The sequence below is a fragment of the Drosophila eugracilis genome, unplaced genomic scaffold, assembly GCF_018153835.1.
Source record: "Drosophila eugracilis isolate 14026-0451.02 unplaced genomic scaffold, ASM1815383v1 contig_1858, whole genome shotgun sequence".
In the NCBI taxonomy this organism is placed as follows: Eukaryota; Metazoa; Arthropoda; class Insecta; order Diptera; family Drosophilidae; genus Drosophila; species Drosophila eugracilis.
Genome location: NW_024572708.1, coordinates 94,684 through 112,929, shown reverse-complemented (window position 1 = coordinate 112,929; position 18,246 = coordinate 94,684). Strand labels below are relative to the sequence as shown.

At 39.9% G+C, this 18,246-nt stretch overlaps 5 protein-coding genes across 5 annotated transcripts; 3 read left to right on the top strand and 2 right to left on the bottom strand.

The window, feature by feature from the left end:
• Positions 1-5,488: 5,488 nt before the first annotated feature.
• On the top strand, positions 5,489-8,451 carry LOC108110013 (SRSF protein kinase 3-like). The gene is made up of 4 exons (XM_017218849.2): positions 5,489-5,590; positions 5,646-6,761; positions 6,823-7,456; positions 7,665-8,451. Exons 2-4 carry the CDS (start codon positions 5,836-5,838, stop codon positions 8,358-8,360), a joined length of 2,256 nt encoding a protein of 751 aa, XP_017074338.1. The 5' UTR covers positions 5,489-5,590; positions 5,646-5,835; the 3' UTR covers positions 8,361-8,451.
• Positions 8,452-8,806: 355 nt separating this feature from the next.
• On the top strand, positions 8,807-11,410 carry LOC108110049 (nudix hydrolase 8). Its single transcript, XM_017218925.1, has 4 exons — positions 8,807-8,953; positions 9,744-10,083; positions 10,149-10,264; positions 10,578-11,410. Exons 2-4 carry the CDS (start codon positions 9,905-9,907, stop codon positions 11,276-11,278), a joined length of 996 nt encoding a protein of 331 aa, XP_017074414.1. The 5' UTR covers positions 8,807-8,953; positions 9,744-9,904; the 3' UTR covers positions 11,279-11,410.
• Positions 11,411-12,313: 903 nt separating this feature from the next.
• LOC108110052 (mitochondrial inner membrane protease subunit 1) lies at positions 12,314-13,188 on the bottom strand. The gene is made up of 2 exons (XM_017218928.2): positions 12,944-13,188; positions 12,314-12,791 (listed from the first exon to the last, which is right to left on the bottom strand). The coding sequence occupies exons 1-2, from the start codon at positions 13,040-13,042 to the stop codon at positions 12,396-12,398; spliced, it is 495 nt and encodes a 164-aa protein (XP_017074417.1). The 5' UTR covers positions 13,043-13,188; the 3' UTR covers positions 12,314-12,395.
• A 212-nt stretch (positions 13,189-13,400) lies between these two features.
• Positions 13,401-15,864, bottom strand: LOC108110051 (CDP-diacylglycerol--inositol 3-phosphatidyltransferase). The gene is made up of 5 exons (XM_017218927.2): positions 15,671-15,864; positions 15,281-15,415; positions 14,590-14,743; positions 14,369-14,520; positions 13,401-14,297 (listed from the first exon to the last, which is right to left on the bottom strand). Exons 1-5 carry the CDS (start codon positions 15,720-15,722, stop codon positions 14,116-14,118), a joined length of 675 nt encoding a protein of 224 aa, XP_017074416.1. The 5' UTR covers positions 15,723-15,864; the 3' UTR covers positions 13,401-14,115.
• Positions 15,865-15,954: 90 nt separating this feature from the next.
• On the top strand, positions 15,955-17,532 carry LOC108110048. Its single transcript, XM_017218924.2, has 2 exons — positions 15,955-16,273; positions 16,416-17,532. The coding sequence occupies exons 1-2, from the start codon at positions 16,095-16,097 to the stop codon at positions 17,272-17,274; spliced, it is 1,038 nt and encodes a 345-aa protein (XP_017074413.1). The 5' UTR covers positions 15,955-16,094; the 3' UTR covers positions 17,275-17,532.
• Positions 17,533-18,246: the final 714 nt, after the last annotated feature.

Genomic DNA, 18,246 nt, shown 5'->3' with positions numbered 1-18,246 from the left:
GCGTTCTAATGTATTTGTGGCATGTTGTTCTTGGCCAGGAAGTCAGTGAGTCAGGAAGCCAGGTCCTTGCATAATTACAAAAGTTTTTACGACCAGGTTGCCATGGCGAAATCTAGCGAAAGAGGTTGAGATTCAATAACGGTCGGAATATGGTAATTATAGTGCCTTCTAGATCGGGTTCTTTGAGAGAAAACTTAGAAATTTAGATATAATAAGTATCTCGAATCTTTTTCTAATAACAATCATAAATTCCTATATATTTAACCTAAGAACTATTTATATAAAAGTTACTAATAAATTTAACCTTCTGGGACAGAGAGGTGATAGTATTCTCTTACATTTTATAGGACTAACTCCCCTGCTGCTACATTTTCACAAACTGATATCATACATTAAAGAAAACCATTAAATTTCATCCGCTATCCATATCCACTTTTCATCTTTCAAGAGCTTCTGTTGCGAATTCTGAACTGGACCAAAGTACTCACTTAAAGGCATTGTAAACAAGCATGGATCACCATTTATATATGGGCCATATATCACCGGACCATTGTAAGATTCTCACTGATTTATGTCCATTGCCATTGACAACTATATTCCCTCTTTCCAGGTAGCAAAGCTGACCAAAGCTGTTTACACCAAATTTATGTCACACGATCAATTGTCCGACACAAAGCAATAAAAACAAGCACGCAGGGGTCAGTCTTGGGAATTGAGGATCGAAAATCATGAATCAGTACTGTGGAATATACATATATATATATGTTTTCGCTGGGCTAATCCTCCTGTTTGTCGTGTTGCATAATTTTCCAACCCGCTGAACCGCCCCGGTGTGGTGACCCGCCAAGATTGTCGCCGTGTAATGAAGAGGTCACTCGGTTCATCGGACGGGGCGGACACCGTTTGTTTGTTTTGGCTTCGTGACAGTTAAAGGATTACAGCGGCCGCGACATGGGCGCGAACTTTGTGGTCCTCTGATAATACACGTTGACTTCCCGCCGGACAGCTGCGCACATCCTGCTGGATCTGGGTTTTCTCCATTCGATACGTTTTCTAGAGCATTACATTAGAGCAAGCTCAGGACAATTGGGTTTTTGTTAAGGCAGGATCTTCGCAGGATGCGGTTTGTGTAACGATCGCCAATCACTGGACATTTTATGCAATGTCATATCCTGCAGCATATCCTGTCGCTGTATAGCGTGATGAATGATCCCAGTGATTCCCAATGAAAACCAGCCCACGAGATTCCCACAACCGTACAAAAGTCAGGAAACGATGTTAGATGGTTGGTTGTGTTTTTTAATCTGCTTAGTAGCTATAGTGATTGAAAATCTTGACAAAGAATATAACGAACACATAATGGTAATACATATAATCTGGATCTTTAAAAAGTATCTCTGTGATTTCTACAGATTTTACTAAAACAATTTCTTTCCCAAAAATTATCAAACAACATTGATTCATGAACTTAACTTATAGAATTTTATAAAATTAAAGTCCCAAAGTCAGTCAGTCACTTGAATTTAACATCACTACCTATAAAATTTTCTAATTAGGCCTTTTTTGACATTATTTTAAGGACACAACAATAGATGAGGACCACAGACAGTGAGAACTTCAAGTCAAGGTGAAGCTCATAGACAAAGCCCGGCAGCTGAGGTGATCTTGCTCCAGTTCCACATCCAAATCCTCCGCCAAGTTCAAAGATAATAATGAGCAATGTAATTGGCGCATTTTGCAGGATTTGAACAAGGACAGACAAAAGGAGAAGAAGCAGCTGCTCTGCCAATTGGCACACAATGGAGCGGCACATGCCACACTCTGGCGAAAAAAAAACTCAAATCTAAAGAATGGAAAATCGGGGGACTGAAGGGAAAAGAAGTTACGGAAGAATAAAAAAAAAACGGGGACAAGTCGTCGGCTATATACGACGTAACTGCACATTGACAAAAAGGAAGCGTCGCAACAATGGAAAAGTGAAAAATCTCTGGCGGAGGCAACACCCAAAGGACAGCTGTCTGCATCTCCATCTGTTTGTGATTCCCCGCAAGAAAGACGAGACCAAGCAACTCCGAAACGACTATCGATCAAAAAGGACTTGATCCCAAACACATAATGCAAAAAATATTTTATTTTTATTTCAGCCAACTTAATGCCTATAATACATTAAGCATAATATTAAACGAATAGCGCGAATTTATAACAAGGAGGGAAGTAACAAATGTTTATAACTAGAAGATAACTAGAGATTAATACTAAATTGTGTTACTGCTTTAGGACTCGAGAAACTTGGCGTCCTCTTGCCCAGAGATCGGCTGGATGCCTTTCGCTTAAGACGTCTTCTAATTGATGTCTTGGCCAGGGAAGAGACTAGATGGTTGGTGTGAGCTGCGAGACGACTCGAGTGACTGTTTATCTGTTCCCTGACAGATGGAATGTGGAGGCCACTTGCTACGGTTTCGTTTCTAACGTACCACTCTTACTCGTACTCTTTGTACTTTCTTGACGTTAGAGTCTGAAACCATGCCCCATACTTGGATGCAATAAATCATCGAGGGCACCACAATTGATTTAAAGATTAACAATTTGTTACCAAGACTAAGCTCCATGTGAGTCGCTTATCCAATATCCGCGAGCAGCAATTTTTGAAAATGTTAAATATTTAAACATAAACGGAAAAATTAAATGTTAATGTCAAATTTTTTAATTTTAAAGCAAATTAACTGAGTGCCGAAAGCCAGTTTACGGCTATATGAGTTACCAGCAAAGGCTTAAGTTAATAACCCAAAAATAATCATGAAAAATGGGTCCTTCTAACGCCCAAATTTAAAAAATTAACTAAAACTTAAGAGTCGACGGTTACCCGCCAGTTGACGGCCAATTAATGGCTATCTTTGTTAATTTTAAGTTAACCGAAATTTTGGCGCATACCGCGGCACTTGTAATTCTCAACAGGTTCTAGCAGAAATGTTATGACTAGGGCGTTGCTGGCCGGTGAAAAATTAGTCAAGTCATTTTTGTGTGTGTGTGTGTTTCTGCTAGTTCAGTGCCTCCAAGTGCCTTCAAGTGCCTCCAAGTGGTCCGGTGGTACCTGGACATGGCCTCCATTGAGGATGCAGTGCATCATGGATTTTTTTTTGGAAATCCATGTGCTGGCCTTTTGATGAAGTGGGATGCTGGATACATACGACGATGCCTTCTATATCAACGATGGACTTCGGCAAGCCGGAAATAAAGGTAGGTGGCAAACTTTTTTTTTTTATTTTTAGTGCAAAAGCCGAGGAGCATAGCTGTCCCATAATCCGCAGAATTTGTATATATAAAATATAGAAACTACCTGAGCATGTCTTTAAGATAATCTGAGCAGAAAAGGATGTTATTTTCTGAATTAAAAACTAATAAGAATAAAGATATTAAAGATAATGTATATTATAATCCCAGGAATATAACGAATTTTTAAGAACTCCTTGCTTATAAAATTATGATCCTTTAACAATATATACATTTTCCAGATCTACCATATTACGCGCGAGTACGCGGTCAATCGCGGTAATTGGATTAGGGCAATCGTGCTGAACCCTTTATTTTTTCTTCGGCTACAACATTCGGCGATCTACGTTTGACCCTTGTCTCCTGACCCTTCGACCTTTTCGGATGCTGCTAGCTGCAAGCAATCAAGGAATGGCCCTTTCCAGCCCTAGGAAAAACACGGAAATTAATTAAGAAAACATCCCCGCGGCCATCTACTGTCCCACAGCGGATTTTTATTACTTGTAAGTAATTTAGTCTCACATCAGTGGGCAAACGAAAATTTTTAGATACTTTTTGTAGATGCTGCCAGGGAAAAGATACATTAGATGAAGGCTTTGGAAACTTTTGAAAAATATTAAAAAAAAATAATAGGAATTTAAGGTTGGGGACTTAGGTAAAAACGATGCTCACAAAAGGTACTTCCCTATTAGGGCTTGAAAATTGTAAAGTTTCGTGACAAAGGGCTGGCTAAAAAAGGGTGTGAAAATGTCTTAATAATAGTTAATTTTCCGCTTATCACTCCTCCAAAAAAAAGTTCCTTTTACGCTGCTCATTACCTGGCTTTCAGTAAAGCTTACCCACGAGCAAAAAAAATTAAAAAAACAAATCCAAGCCTTCAGCTGTCAAAGGCACACACCCACTGACTTTGGAAAACGGGAAAATCGACGTTAATTTAATTCAATTTCCAACCATTGTCTGCATATAAACAGTTCATTAGGAAGCTAACCAGTTATGAGAGTGAAACTCAAAACGCTGCCGTTGCCTTTTCTTTTGAGTTTTCCCAATACACGAACGGGACACTTGAAATTACGCTTAATTGGCGGGGAAAACAATGTTGAATGCCTTTGGCATTTTGGGAAAATGATAAGGAAAACTCCCTAATTACAAACAAGACTTTTTTTCGGGTGCAAGTAAAAATAAAGAAAAGGGTTGGAATTGGAAGAACTCGCCTGGGAACGTTGAAACCCCGATTTTCCATCAAGTTCGAAAAGTTTCCCGATAAACCCCGGCGATGGAAAATTGTGTCCCCAAGCAGTCATAGTCATACATAGATTTTTTAATAAATATTTGACATGGCATTTTCACTTAAGCCCAGCGCATGGAAATCCATTGTGTGCAAACAGGAGGTCGGTTAGCAACCCTAAGCGGAAAATTTGTTTAAACAACTGAGCAAATATCGGCAATTCGCCCGCTAGAGAGAGAGAGAGAGGGGGTTAACTATGCTTTCATTTCATTTTTTATTTTTATATTTTTTTTTTTTTGGGAATTTCTCCCCCAAAAAAAAAAAAGAGAAATGTGAACAAAAATTTGCTCTAAGCCGGCAATCAAAATACAAACAAAACACAATCATCACTCAATGGGAGCTATTGTTGTCCATGTGAAGCACCTGAGTATATGGAACAAGGACGACATCCCATCCCCCATGGTGACTCTGGCCAATGTGCATTTTGCAACCGATTTACGTTCCTTTATAATCCCTTCAATCGCGCTGTAAACTGGCAACTGGTAACTGGTTCCTGGTTACTACTGTCGCTATTGTTGCCCTAAATAGCCTTTTCTGAATCACTGGACTGGCACAAAGGATTCGCCCTCAATTGCGCAACTATTTCGATTTAGAAAATAAAATCAAAAAATTTAATAGAATTGGGCCAAACTGGGCTTAACACCAAAAAATTATGTTTAATTGCTCGAAGTTTGGGCAGGACTTGAGTACTACTTACAGATGTTTATATATATATATATATATATATATATATACACTTTTTAAAAGATATATTAATAATTATAAGAATCCAAAACAGACTGATTCAAGTAGGCTTATGATTTTAACTTTAAAATAAACTCAAATTAAAGTAGGCTCCGTGTGTATTAATCATTTTTAGATTATCGAGTTCAAAATTCGTCAGTACATTTTTAGTAGGCATTATGCCAGCATCTAAAATTTAAAAAACTAAAGCCAGAGAGTTTATATATATATATATATTTTTTTTTTGAGATCACAAAGGGATATCTCTCGGAAGATTATCCCAAAATACTAACTAAAATTCAAGGAGCAAATGTAAGTTATTAAAGTAAAAACTTTTTCTCATTTTCACATCAATTCTTTTTTTTAGAAAACCAAAAACATCGAACTTGGACAAGTTTTGAAAACTCGTAATATTCAGGCATAATATTCCGGCACAGACGACAACATATTCTCTTTATATCCTTTCTAACAAACTGAAAGGATTCTTTGCGAGTATTCCCTGATATTAACAACAAAAGCCTAATGGCCAATAACTTGCCATTATTTTTCCGATCGTAATGAAACGTTACTTTAAAATGCCATGCGGCCTTACTAATGAGCCATCTACTTCGGAATTAATAAAAGAATCGAAAAAGCTCTCTAAGGAAATGGACCAACAGTTTGAAGAGCTAGAGCAGCATTGTGAGAAATTCAGAAGGGAACATGGTAATCTAGTCGCAGAGACCGAGGAGCGTTTTAAGAATAAACAAACTACTAAACCGATCAACTTGAATAGGCCAGATGAATTGGAACGTCTACGCGATGCGTTTAGTGAGGCAGCCGATATGATTTCTCGATCGAATTCCGAGTGCGATTCCAATGATGAATATTACGATCCACGTTTGAGTTTTAATAAAGGTCTAGAGGAGAGCTCCTCGGAGTATCGTGCTGGTGGCTATCATCCGGTGGCCATTGGTGATATATTCAATCATCGGTATCATGCTATTCGAAAACTTGGATGGGGACACTTCTCTACCGTTTGGCTGTGCTACGATTGCGCCATGGATCGTTATTGTGCAATAAAGGTGGTCAAATCGGCTGACCACTTTACAGAAACCGCACGCGACGAGATCCGATTACTTTTGACTGTCGACAAGAACGGCAGCCACTCAATGAGGGAGCGAATTATTGAATTTATTGAACATTTCTATATAAGCGGATCGAGTGGGACACATCTTTGCCTGGTGTTTGAGTTACTTGGTGACAATTTGCTAACCCTAATCCGAAAATCTCGATTTCCTGGACTGCCCCTTGGGAATATTAAGCAAATAGCACGACAGGTTCTCGAGGGCCTGTACTTCTTACACAACAAATGTCACATAATACACACCGATATAAAGCCGGAGAATATACTTCTGGTGGCCAACGAAATGACAATACGGTCTCAGGTCAACCGGACAACCAATGCCTTTCTCAAGGTCCAAGCTCAGAAACAAAAATCTAGGTAAGTATTATATTTAGAAAAGCAAATTTTGATTATGATTTTTAATTTGCCTAAAACATAGTTCTGCTCGTGGAAATCTGAGTGACAGGCGTAGGGAAGCCAGTTCCAATCCCTATGATATGAAGATGACCAAGACGGCCAAGAGGAGAATGAGGGCCCGGTCGAAGAAAGTGATCTCCTTTTTCGAGAATCACCGCCGGTGGCTTCGCCGACAAGGCACCTTGGATCTGCTGGGGATGGCGTTAAATGACCGCCTTTCACCAATAACCGCCGCATTGGGCGTCACCGACATGCTGCCGTTTATGACCTTTAACTTTGATGGTCTGGTGATCCTCAAAGAAACCGATTTGGCCAAACTACAGAATATGGCCAAGGTCGAAAGAGTTGGCGATATGCTCGCTGTACATCTTAACGACGACAGTCCCGAGGGGCAAGCAAAAAGACAGCGCAAAGTGAATGTCAAGGATAAGACCATAGAACAGATACTAGAAGAGAACTTGGATCCTCTAACGCTCCTGCTCAAAAGTCCGTTGCAATTTATGCGCTATGTACTGAGACAGGTCATTATATCGGATCGCGCGATACATGAAGCATCCCATAGTCTGAGCAGGAATCAGCGGAAGTCCTTAAATGGTCATAGCCATGGCCATGGTCATGGTCACCAACACCAGAAGAAGAAGCCGGGATCAAAACCGGTATGGATAATAATAATAACTATAAATATGCAATGAAAAATAATACCAACCAGATTCCAATTAGGTTTGTATTGGATTTTGGTTGGAATTGGTTTTAGTGGCAGATTTCGGAACTAAATATATAATCTAAATTTGGATATTTGAAATTCCAGAGTTACATTTTTCATTTAATCCATAAAAGTATTATAGTTGACCTTTTTTCTTTTAGAATAAAAGCCCGGATAGTAAATTCAAAAGTAGGGGACCCGTTTTCAATCTTTACCCTTTGGACCCAGCCAACGAGTACTGTAGGCTGAATGTGAAAATAGCTGATATGGGTAATGGCTGTTGGTTCGATCATCATTATACCGACGATATACAGACCCGAGAGTACCGTTCCGTAGAGGTGATTCTTGGCGCGGGATATAATGAGACCGCAGATATCTGGAGCGCGGCCTGCCTTTTTTGGGAACTAGCCACTGGAACTTATTTATTCGATCCCCAGTCTAATCGTGGCAGCGCCAGTCTGGATGAGGCACATTTGGCCAGAATCATCGAGACATGTGGTCCCATACCCAGGGGTCTTGTCGAAAATGGTGATTATTCTTCGGATATCTTTACCGAACATGGCCAGCTACGCAATATTACCCATTTGAAATCCCGAAAATTGGTCCCTATCCTGGTTGATCAATACGGATGGGACATCCAGGAAGCCAGGGACTTTGTAGCCTTTTTGAAGCCAATGTTGGATACAGATCCAAGCCGTCGGATCTCTGCCCGCGAAGCCATGGACGACTACTGGTTGTTGGACGAATGGGTTGGGAGTGAGGAGGAAAATCGTGAAAGGTATCGAAATAAGATGCCGGGGTCTACGAGGAGCGAGGTCGAGGAGGAGCCACGACCAGGGACACCCGATCCGAGGTAAAATGATTCGTTCCGTTCTTAGAAAACTTTCGAATCCCCTGGCAGTATCCTTTTAAAAACGCCAAGTTAAATAAAGTGCGTCTGTAGTTGCATTGACTTTTTATGAATTGGTATATAGGGCATTTTAAAAATGAACATGCAATTAAATCAACTGAAATTGAAAAACTTACGTTTTAGAACTGGTTCTAAATATAGCATTCCATTGCTTGTAGAAAAATTTTTAAGCTTAGCCCATTTTAGGCAATAAAAACAAAATACATATAACACCTTGTAGAGTACTGCGAAAATCTATGTTTCTGTATTGGCTTGGGTGCAATAGCTAAATTTTTATAACGGTTGTTTAAGCTTAGAAACTAGCTAAATTAGCCATTTTGTCACAATAAAAGCCAATCTGTCAGCACTGGCGAAACAGCTGATTGACTTTTGTGTCCCATCCCTAGAAATTAACGTGTTGGTGGAAGTAGAAGCAAATTGAAATCGCGCGCTGTTTAATTCGCTTGTTTATGCCAAAGTCCATGGCTGTTAGATCGTTTAATTAGTCGTCTGCAACTGGTCGGATTAGCTTAGTGACACCAATAACCAGTGGGTTTCCTAGTGAGTTTCAACAATCTTCTAATCTATCCCAGATATTAAGTAAAGAAAATATGTAGATGTTTGGCGTTGTTTGTTATGTAAAGCGCGTATAAATTGTCTGGCGCGTTGATAACAGCAGACACTCAGCTGATAAACATACACAAAACCCATGCGGAAACAATTGAAACGACCCCACAGCACAACCGACTACCCGCCACCCACACGCACCTTGGGTTGCCGCTCAAGGTTGCGCTAGAGATGATCAAGAAACTGTGACTGTTATCGTGATCGTTATCGTGACAAGGAACAGTTTCATGAAACTGTTTAAAAACAAACTGTCAGTTGGTTTGAAATCAAACCGAAAACCCCAGAGACTTAACATAATCCACGCTTTTCGAAGTAAACCTAGTTTGAAATTCTTAAATTATATATGAGATATATATTTACATAAATATAATATAATCTATTTATATCCGTCTTAAAAAAACATAAACCTTTGAAAGTTTGTGGTTCGAATCTATATCTATTATTTATTACATTTAATGTTGTTTGATTTTTTTAAAAAATTTAAATCATGTAACCTTTTTTGCTCATCTCAATCGCGTGTTTTTGATATTGACGTTATAGCGCCAAATTCGAAATGTCAAGAACAGAAATCCAAACGTAACAACAGCCATATCGCTTATCTTGCGCCGGCGAGAGATAGCGGTTACCTGCTCCTCCACCTTCCTTAGCTTTGCATCGGATTTGCATCGATGTATGGAGCCATGCTGCTTTTTCACCTGTCCGTTTTGCTTCGTTTCACACACAGCATGCCCAGGAATTGACTTCGCCTCAAATTCTGGATATAGTGAGACGTTATAAACGCCGCCACGCCCACTGCGGTGCCACCAGATCTACGGTACCGAGCTTGTGACGCCAACGTTGTCGACAACCGTCGTCGTCGTTTCTGTTAAATAGCGAGATTATTTAATGTTGGCCACAGGGCTTCTGGCTCGCAGAAACATTCCAAACCTGCCGGTGCTTAATACATGGAGGACGCTTCTCCGGACCGCTAGAAACCGCCCTTCATCCACGGCAGCTCTTAAAATCCAACAAAACGTTCTGGAGCAACATCAGCCACTGCGGCCATTCACCCGAGCATACCCAGCGTAAGTGATCATATTTATCCCAGCTTACGTTGTTTTTTTTAACTTATAATTGTTACGCCATATAGCTCCAAAGTCATGGACACACCGACAGATGTATTCCAAGGAATTACCGATCGCTTTGCCGGAGTCACAGTTGATGGACGTGAAGAGAAAGTGGACAATTTCCGGGAAAAACTTAAAAGTAAGTTTATATTTTATATAAACTTTTCCAACTTCATTAATTTTATAAACATAATTAACTTACAAATGACTTTCTTACAACTTTATCTTCAAAAATTGTTTGCTATCAAAAATTAATTAAAACCTTATCAATCTAAAATTAGAACTATACTAAATTAAATTTTTGCCAACCAGTATAATCCATCGTGATTTTCTATTTTTATCAGCTTAAAAAATAAAAAACCAACAAACACAAAACAAGCAAAAATGGAAAAGTTCTGTAATCTATTATTATTTTGATATTCTCACCTTGTTTTCTGTCTAATACTTTCCAGAATCCCTTGACTTTTGGACAACAAACAAGAACCGAGCTATTTGGTTCCGTGTGTACAAGGAGCAGGCCGATTGGGTGCCAATTCTGGCGGAGAATGGCTTCGATTTCCATCACGCAAAGACCGGAGTGGTGGTCATGTACCGCTGGCTACCGGAAGACGAGTCCAATAATCTGCCCAATTTCGCACATACACTGATGGGCGTCGGCGGGCTAGTGATCAATGATAAGAACGAGGTTCTGGTAGTGTCCGATCGGTTTGCAATGATACCCAATAGCTGGAAGCTACCCGGTGGTTATGTGGAGCCGCGGGAGAATCTCATCGATGCGGCGATACGTGAAGTGGTAGAGGAGACAGGAATCCGCACAGAGTTTCGGTCGGTAGTCACTCTGCGACATGCCCATGGTGGTACCTTCGGTTGCTCCGATCTATACGTGGTCATCGCCCTGAAGCCCCTTAATTTGGATTTTAAACGATGTGAGCGGGAGATAGCACGACTCCAGTGGATGCCCATCGCGGAGTATCTGCAGCATCCGCAGGTGCACGAGACGAACAGGCAGTTCGTTTGCACGTTCTTGGACTACCAAAAGCGTGGCTTGACCCTCACCTGTCGCGACGATGTCCACCAAGTGCTTAAGAAGAAGTATAACTTGTATTACGTGGAGCGTGAGCAAGAACAAAAGCAGGATCAAAGTAATTTGTGAGACTTGAAGGTTCAGTGGCCAAATCCTTAGTGCAATTTCTATTAAGTTTTTTTTTGTATTTCCAAGCCAGGATGAGCACAAGTGCATATTGAAATGTTCATAATATAGTTAAATACATTGTGTAATCAAAAATCACACACTTTTTCAACACGCCCAAAATATGGTAATATTTTTTTAAGGGTAAGCCGATATTATTAGAAATATTTTAAAATTAGCTATTAGGAAACTGAAATTAGTACAAAGTAGTAGCTATTTATAAACTTGTCCACACTCGGATATTGCTGTAAAGGTGACAATATATAGAATATAGTTAGTATAGGCTTTAAATGATTATTTTTTGAGAACATATTTTTTTATTGTCACGTCAAACTTAATGTGATCATAAAATCAATAAGTAACTTTAAAAATCTATATTTAATCGAAAAAAAATTAAAAATTAAATTTTGAGTCATTTAAAAGAGATAAAGAAACATTCGCTTTAAAAGGATAGTCGTTAAGATTTTGTTTTGTCTTTTTCAATTTGTTTTAAACATTTTCAATGAAAATCGCTAGATTTCTACAGAGTTGCAGACTATCAAATGAACAAAATTTGAAAATAAGCTTGAAATGAACAACCTATTAAATGATTTTATCAAGATTGCTTAAGTATATTTGATATATATTTGATGATCAGTCAAAGACAATATAAAATATAACTCTTTCCCTAAGGTACAAATAAATCTTAAGATTTTCCTTTAAAATTTGATGAATAAGAATGTCTTTTTATATTTTATTAGCATATATTATCAACAATTTTTGAAAGTATCTTCAAATTGTCCATTACCAAAGTTCTTAAAACTTTACTATACACAGAATAAAGTAAATGTTAATTCATTTACCATCGATTTCAAAATTGGATTAAGTGTATTTACACAAATGTATAAATAAATATGTTTTTGGCAGTTTTTATAATCGTTTTCTAGTTTTTTTGAAATGATATTTCAAAATTTAAAACTGAAACGAAAACCTCATAGGAAATAAAAATAAAACAATCGATAAATCTACTAGGATTTAATATTTAAATAAACAGTCCATTCAAGCGATTCTCATTAATATAAAACATTTTCGGGTTGCCAATCTATAGCCCGGTGACTTCGGATATAGGCCAGATTCGGCAGAGCACGCGACTCCGGACGAGACCGACAGGTATAGGTCCGTAGTAGCGAGAATCTGAGCTATTGCCCTTGTTGTCGCCCTCAATCCAAATGTATCCGCGAGGCACGTAGTCCTTGGTCATCACAGGTTTCTTGGTCTTGGCGCCACTGTACTCCGCCTCAATAGGACTAGGTTTTTCGATTAGCACCTGGTCACCGGACACGGCCACGATTCGCTTGCAAATAAACTGGCTGGCGTTGATGGGCGACACAGCAATAACTATATCACCCGGCTGATAGCTCCGCCAGTACTTCGACAGACGTTCGGTAAGCAGGACGTTGTTCGAGTAAAGAGTGGGCTCCATGGAGGGTCCTTTGCACTGAAGCAATGAAACGAGATTAGTAACTTGGACCAGCAACGGATATAGGTGTGCAAGGCTGATGTGTTTTCGTAAAAAAAAAGTCTATAGATTTCTTAAAAAGCACCAGCACAGTCCACGTATCACCCCAAACCTTAACCCTGGTGGCTTACCACAACGAAATCGCCAATGTACTCGGCGGCGCAGTGCGTAATGGCCGCATATGCCACCGTGTACCGCATCAGGGTGCCCAAACGGGAAAGGATCTTCATGGTGGCGATTCCGGCGTTGGCTGATCCACATCCGCCCGTTATCAAAGCATTTCCCGACTCCTGATCCTGTCACTAAACTCCGGAAGAGGAATGTGCTCCTCCAATCGAATGTTTATGTTGTGTAAAAATCAGGGCTGATCTAAAGCACAGCTGAGCTTTGAACGAGGGCTACCATACGCAAAATACTCACAATAAAAGCGATAAATTTGAGTTGGCGCAATTTTCAAATTGACAGGCCAAAGAAAACCACAAGAATTTAGCACATAAAACCACGTATATTTATTCCTACTTTTCATCAAGATTTTTGACTAAGACTGCCAGGCCTGGCATTTATAGGAGTATATCTTTTGAATACAACTAACATTCATGTTTCGTATATTTCTTGCAGGTCTCCAATTACATTCTTTTAACTTACAATTAGAAATACATTAGTTACATTGAGAGAGTTGCTAGGGGGAGGTCGTTAGTCGAACCGAAAACGTACACAATGAGATAAATCCTGGAAATAGACACTAATTCATATATCGGCCTGCATATATGTTTTATATATAAATATATATATATAAAATTAAAGCGATTCGGTTAGTCAGAAACTGTTGCATATTTGTTTTGCTCTTAATTAAACGTAATTTACAATTTTTGAGGCTATATATATACATATGCCCCTGTGACACTTAGACCCGATATATGTATATATATACATTACATATATTTAAGATACAGAAATGTTTAATTAATTTTAAGTAAAGGCAATATAAATATGCTGCTTGCTGCTAGCTGAAACGAATCGCTTGAACTTCAATTTCAATTTAAAAATCATTTAAATACAAATTGTCGGATGATTTCGCCACCCGTCTAACTTAAAATATAAAATAAAGTCAACAATAGTGCAATAGCGCATAAAAATAATTTAAATTCTACTACGGCCTAGTTGGTTGCCTAATGCCCATAATAATATTTCATCTGATCGCTTTCAAAGTTTTGTTGTTTAGCTTGGAATCAAGAGTTTTTCGCTTTTAGTACTTTTAGTTGGTTGAACTGGCGTTGGAAGATTTTGGACTTAACCCGACGATTTACTCCAGTTTCTTGCCAGCTACCGGTTCGGATTTCTGACGCTTTTCCTGGCGCTCACGCACATCCACGGCTGCCAAATCAATGCCCGCCACGTAGGCGTGCATTACCGAGATCAGGGCCTTGAGTACGGCAAAGGGACCCGTGAGGAAGGCGAGTATTTTGAAGAGCGATGCGCCAAATACTGCAATTCGTTGGTAAGCATTGATTAGATTAGTAATACCAGTTCAAATAACACTGTACTAGTGTACTCACTCAGCGGTCCGTAGGTGAAATGCAAGAGGTACAAGCACACATAGAACAGCTCATTGACGCAGCACATAAATGTAAGAATGTCCTTCTGGTAGTACAGGCGCATCACAAAGTTTTCATTAACCTTGTGCGAGCTGCGTCCAACCACAACGCTCCTGTAAAAAACAAAGGAATACGTCATTAAATTGTTGTCCCTAACAGTTCAGACGACGTGTCCCATTTACGTCTGCATGAAGAGCCAGTGACAGGCGACATCGATGGCGATAGACAACTGGAACCAGAACATATACCGGGGGTAGAAATAGGCCAGGGTGACTAGCAGACCAGTGGTGCCACAACGGTCGGTCAACTGGTCCAGCATTGCTCCAAAGCGAGTGCCTGTAGGATGGAAAAGATGGTAATTTAGTAATCATTAAGTCCAGAAATAGCAAGGTCCAAACGTATAATAATTGTACAATATACTTTCATTTAACTAACATTGTACAAAGTTCCTTCTCAATTCTAACCACTATCTTTGTTAAAGGACTATCAATATACCCATAGGAATATTCCCTATTAATGCAGATAGCTTTTAGCGGTCTATCTCGGTTTTAAAAATGAATCCATTAGAATCGATTTCTTTAAACGATCTTTCTATATTGTTTTGTATATTCCATAATTCTAAGGCATAATATTGCCCATCTCTCTGTCCATATTTCTGGCCCTACGTCATCCATCGATTGGTTATCCAGCCGTGACCATATCGGGATTTTTGGGCGTGCTTTTATTGGCAAAATATCGGCAGATAACCATTATGGAAACAGGTGCTTGCGGTGTGTGCTGCGGCCAAAGTGCGCGCACAAATCAGATACAGATACGGCAATAGCTATAGCTAATTTAGATTTTAAAGGGGAGAGGATCGTGTATGTTGCTTACTTTGGTTGAAGGCCCGGGCGGCGTGTCCATCGACGGCGTCCAACAGGGCGGAGGTTACATAACACCAGCCGGAGATCACATAGTTGGTGGACATAAACCAGAACGCGATCAAAGCCAGAACGATGCGGGCATAGCCTGGAAAATATCAAGATATGAGCGGCGATATATATACTTCAAATATATTTGGGGGGAAACATCGGATTGTGTGACTCAGTGGGGTGGACACTTCACTTATCGTTGAACCGCCTTGCATTTCACAGGTTGCCAAGCAGCACTCAATAATCCAATTAGAGAACACCCGAAACGCTATAACTGCGCCGCATAAATCGAACATGCGATTTGTTTACCTTACCTCAGCCCACTGGAACGCGTATAGAAAACAAGACTCACCGATCAAATTTGGTACGAAGATGAAAACGTTATCGTGCTCGGCGATTGCCATTTTGTGATGGTGCTGTTATCTTTTAGTTTTTAACTTTTACTTCCCGATCGGTTTGTTTTTACCTAATTAAATGCCAAAAGCTCTGCAAAAAAAACCGAACAAACGAATTTTGCTGTATCTGGTGTGGCCGCAGCGTGACTTTTATGAAATACCAAAGAAGGTCGCAGAAAATACTAAAATATACAGTATGGTTGCCTCAGTGTATATGGTACATACTTTAAAAACTATTATATTCCATAGATTTCCATGGCATGGTCACACCGCCCATGACGACTTTACACAAATCATAATAATAATAATAAAAAGTAGCCGAAAATAATGCACAATTAACGCGATCCGACGGAAGCTACGCGGTGACCCACATGCTGTAGCATGGACAAACTCCGAGGCGGCAGCCTGGTCGGTGGCGGCAGTGGATCCTCCAGTGTCGTGGGATCAACGACTCCGGGACCGGAGCACCAGCAACTGGAACAGTATCCTAAAAACCTGATCGAGCAATATCTAAGGGCCTCCAGCAAGATTAAGAAGTTCGAGCGGTCCGGCTTCTTCAAGTAAGTGGTATCCTTGGACTAAACCTTTGTACACAGTTGGATATACATACATACATATTTAGAAACAAATTAAAAGCCAAAAAAAAGATATTTCAATATGTTTTTATTGATTAAATTATTTGTGATTGTTTGTGATCCTCAGACGCTTTGCACCCAGCGTGGTAGATGTGCAGGCGGACTTCCAACGACTGGCCTACAGCTTCGAGGAGTCGGGCATCCTTCAGTATGCGGCCATGTGCCACATAGGCTACGCCAAGTGCGAATCCTATGGCGGATCTCCTCAACGTGAATCGGAGGCCTACCTGAGAGCAGCAAGATCCTTCCTGGGAGCACACAATGAATCTGGACAGCTGCACCTGCGCACCCGGAGCTCGGGTTTCCGAGAGGGGGCGCTCCACTGCTATCATCGTGCCGCTGAACGAGCGGTGGACGGATGCGTCTTCAAGGCAGCTATTTTACGAGAGCTAAAACAGTTGCAACGCCAGTTGGACAGCACCAGCAGCTTCGCTTCGCCCACGCATCAGATTCATGACCTAGAAATCAGCGCCGAGACGTGTGGGCAGCGCGGCGACTTCCGGAGTGCACTGCAGCACTATGATGACATTGTGGACAATGTCTACGAAAGGCGCGGTGCTCGCATGTACGGAGAATTATTAAGACGCGTAGAGGTATTACGTCTGCTGCTCCTCGTCCATTTAAATCTGCCGCCTGCACGCCAGTCTCCTGCCCACATCAAGCTGATCGAGTACTACTATAATCTAGCCCAATTCGAGGCGTATCCTTGCTCGGCGGACGATGGCGGATCAGTGGAGCGTCCGGGTGCATTTGTACCGGAGCAACAGCAGTATGCTCTAGCGGAGATAACGTGTGCCTGGGTGGAGCGCAATATGTGCGATCTAAAGCACCTGCTTCGCGACTTCGGAGCGGAATTTGGAGCCCTGAGTGGCGTGGAAAGGCAGCTTCTTACGGTTATGCATGCCAACTTGTCCAGAAGCTACTAGAATCTAGACATAAGATCGTACTGTACATTATATACTACTGGATCATTACCACTGAATAGCACATGTAACTATCGCTTAAGTGTAACCAAGTCTACCAACTAACCTTTGAACGTGCCTACACGCATTAAAAACTTTAATAAACGAAAGACCAGGTGAATGCAGCAATAAACGAGACGGTGCGAAACGCAATGATATGTAATGTAACATTTAAACAAAACCATTTGAGATTTGTACAATAAATAATAGAATGCGAATGGAGATTGAGATGACTAAAAATTGTCTACTTTCATGTTTTTTCCCGTGAAGGATCTGATTTATTTACTTTTTATGGTAGCCAAGAATCTTTTCCTTTTTTCCCAACACCTTCAGATAATCACTAATAAAGGAGAAAAAATTTTGCATTATTTTGGTCATTTAATTTGTTTATTTACCTTGTCAAGCAACTTCTGTTTTGATCTTAGCAATTTCTCAATTAAGTTAGCTAATTAATACGACAAATTTCGGCTGCCACAACTGATATTCAGCATTTAAATCGTTTAAAATTCTATATCGCATTGTATATGTTTCGTTTTTTTTTTTTTTTTTTTTTGCCATACAAAACGTATATATTTTTTTTGCTGGAGTTTACAATTCCAATTTGTTAAATAACCTATAATATCTGCTTATGTGATTTGTAAATTTTCATATATATATATATATATGTACGTTTCATGTAATACCCATTAATCCTTTCTATGCCTGTTTTGGTTTTTGTTGTTTCGTTTTGTTATTTACTTTAATTTAAATCGAATATTGAATCGCTAAGCACACGCTGTCTTTATCGAATCCGCGGGCAACAAAATCACGGTACGGATTTGGGAGGGCAGTTAACAATCGTTTCTCACACATTTTGGTTCGACTCGCTTAATCAGAACTTTAATTACATTGGTTTTTTTTTCTGTTGTTGTTGTTATTGTTGTTTTAATTGTTTAA

Coding starts and splice junctions, on each gene's coding strand:
- LOC108110052 (XM_017218928.2), bottom strand. CDS start 13,042: ATGAAGATCCTTTCCCGTTTGGGCACCCTGATGCGGTACACGGTGGCA. Junction 12,792..12,943: donor ACATTGGCGATTTCGTTGTG/GTAAGCCACCAG, acceptor TCATTGCTTCAG/TGCAAAGGACCCTCCATGGA.
- LOC108110049 (XM_017218925.1), top strand. CDS start 9,905: ATGTTGGCCACAGGGCTTCTGGCTCGCAGAAACATTCCAAACCTGCCG. Junction 10,084..10,148: donor TTCACCCGAGCATACCCAGC/GTAAGTGATCAT, acceptor TACGCCATATAG/CTCCAAAGTCATGGACACAC. Junction 10,265..10,577: donor TTTCCGGGAAAAACTTAAAA/GTAAGTTTATAT, acceptor AATACTTTCCAG/AATCCCTTGACTTTTGGACA.
- LOC108110048 (XM_017218924.2), top strand. CDS start 16,095: ATGGACAAACTCCGAGGCGGCAGCCTGGTCGGTGGCGGCAGTGGATCC. Junction 16,274..16,415: donor GAGCGGTCCGGCTTCTTCAA/GTAAGTGGTATC, acceptor TGTGATCCTCAG/ACGCTTTGCACCCAGCGTGG.
- LOC108110013 (XM_017218849.2), top strand. CDS start 5,836: ATGAAACGTTACTTTAAAATGCCATGCGGCCTTACTAATGAGCCATCT. Junction 6,762..6,822: donor GCTCAGAAACAAAAATCTAG/GTAAGTATTATA, acceptor CCTAAAACATAG/TTCTGCTCGTGGAAATCTGA. Junction 7,457..7,664: donor AGAAGCCGGGATCAAAACCG/GTATGGATAATA, acceptor TTTTTCTTTTAG/AATAAAAGCCCGGATAGTAA.
- LOC108110051 (XM_017218927.2), bottom strand. CDS start 15,722: ATGGCAATCGCCGAGCACGATAACGTTTTCATCTTCGTACCAAATTTG. Junction 14,521..14,589: donor CACTGGCTCTTCATGCAGAC/GTAAATGGGACA, acceptor TGTTTTTTACAG/GAGCGTTGTGGTTGGACGCA. Junction 14,298..14,368: donor TTTCACCTACGGACCGCTGA/GTGAGTACACTA, acceptor AACGAATTGCAG/TATTTGGCGCATCGCTCTTC.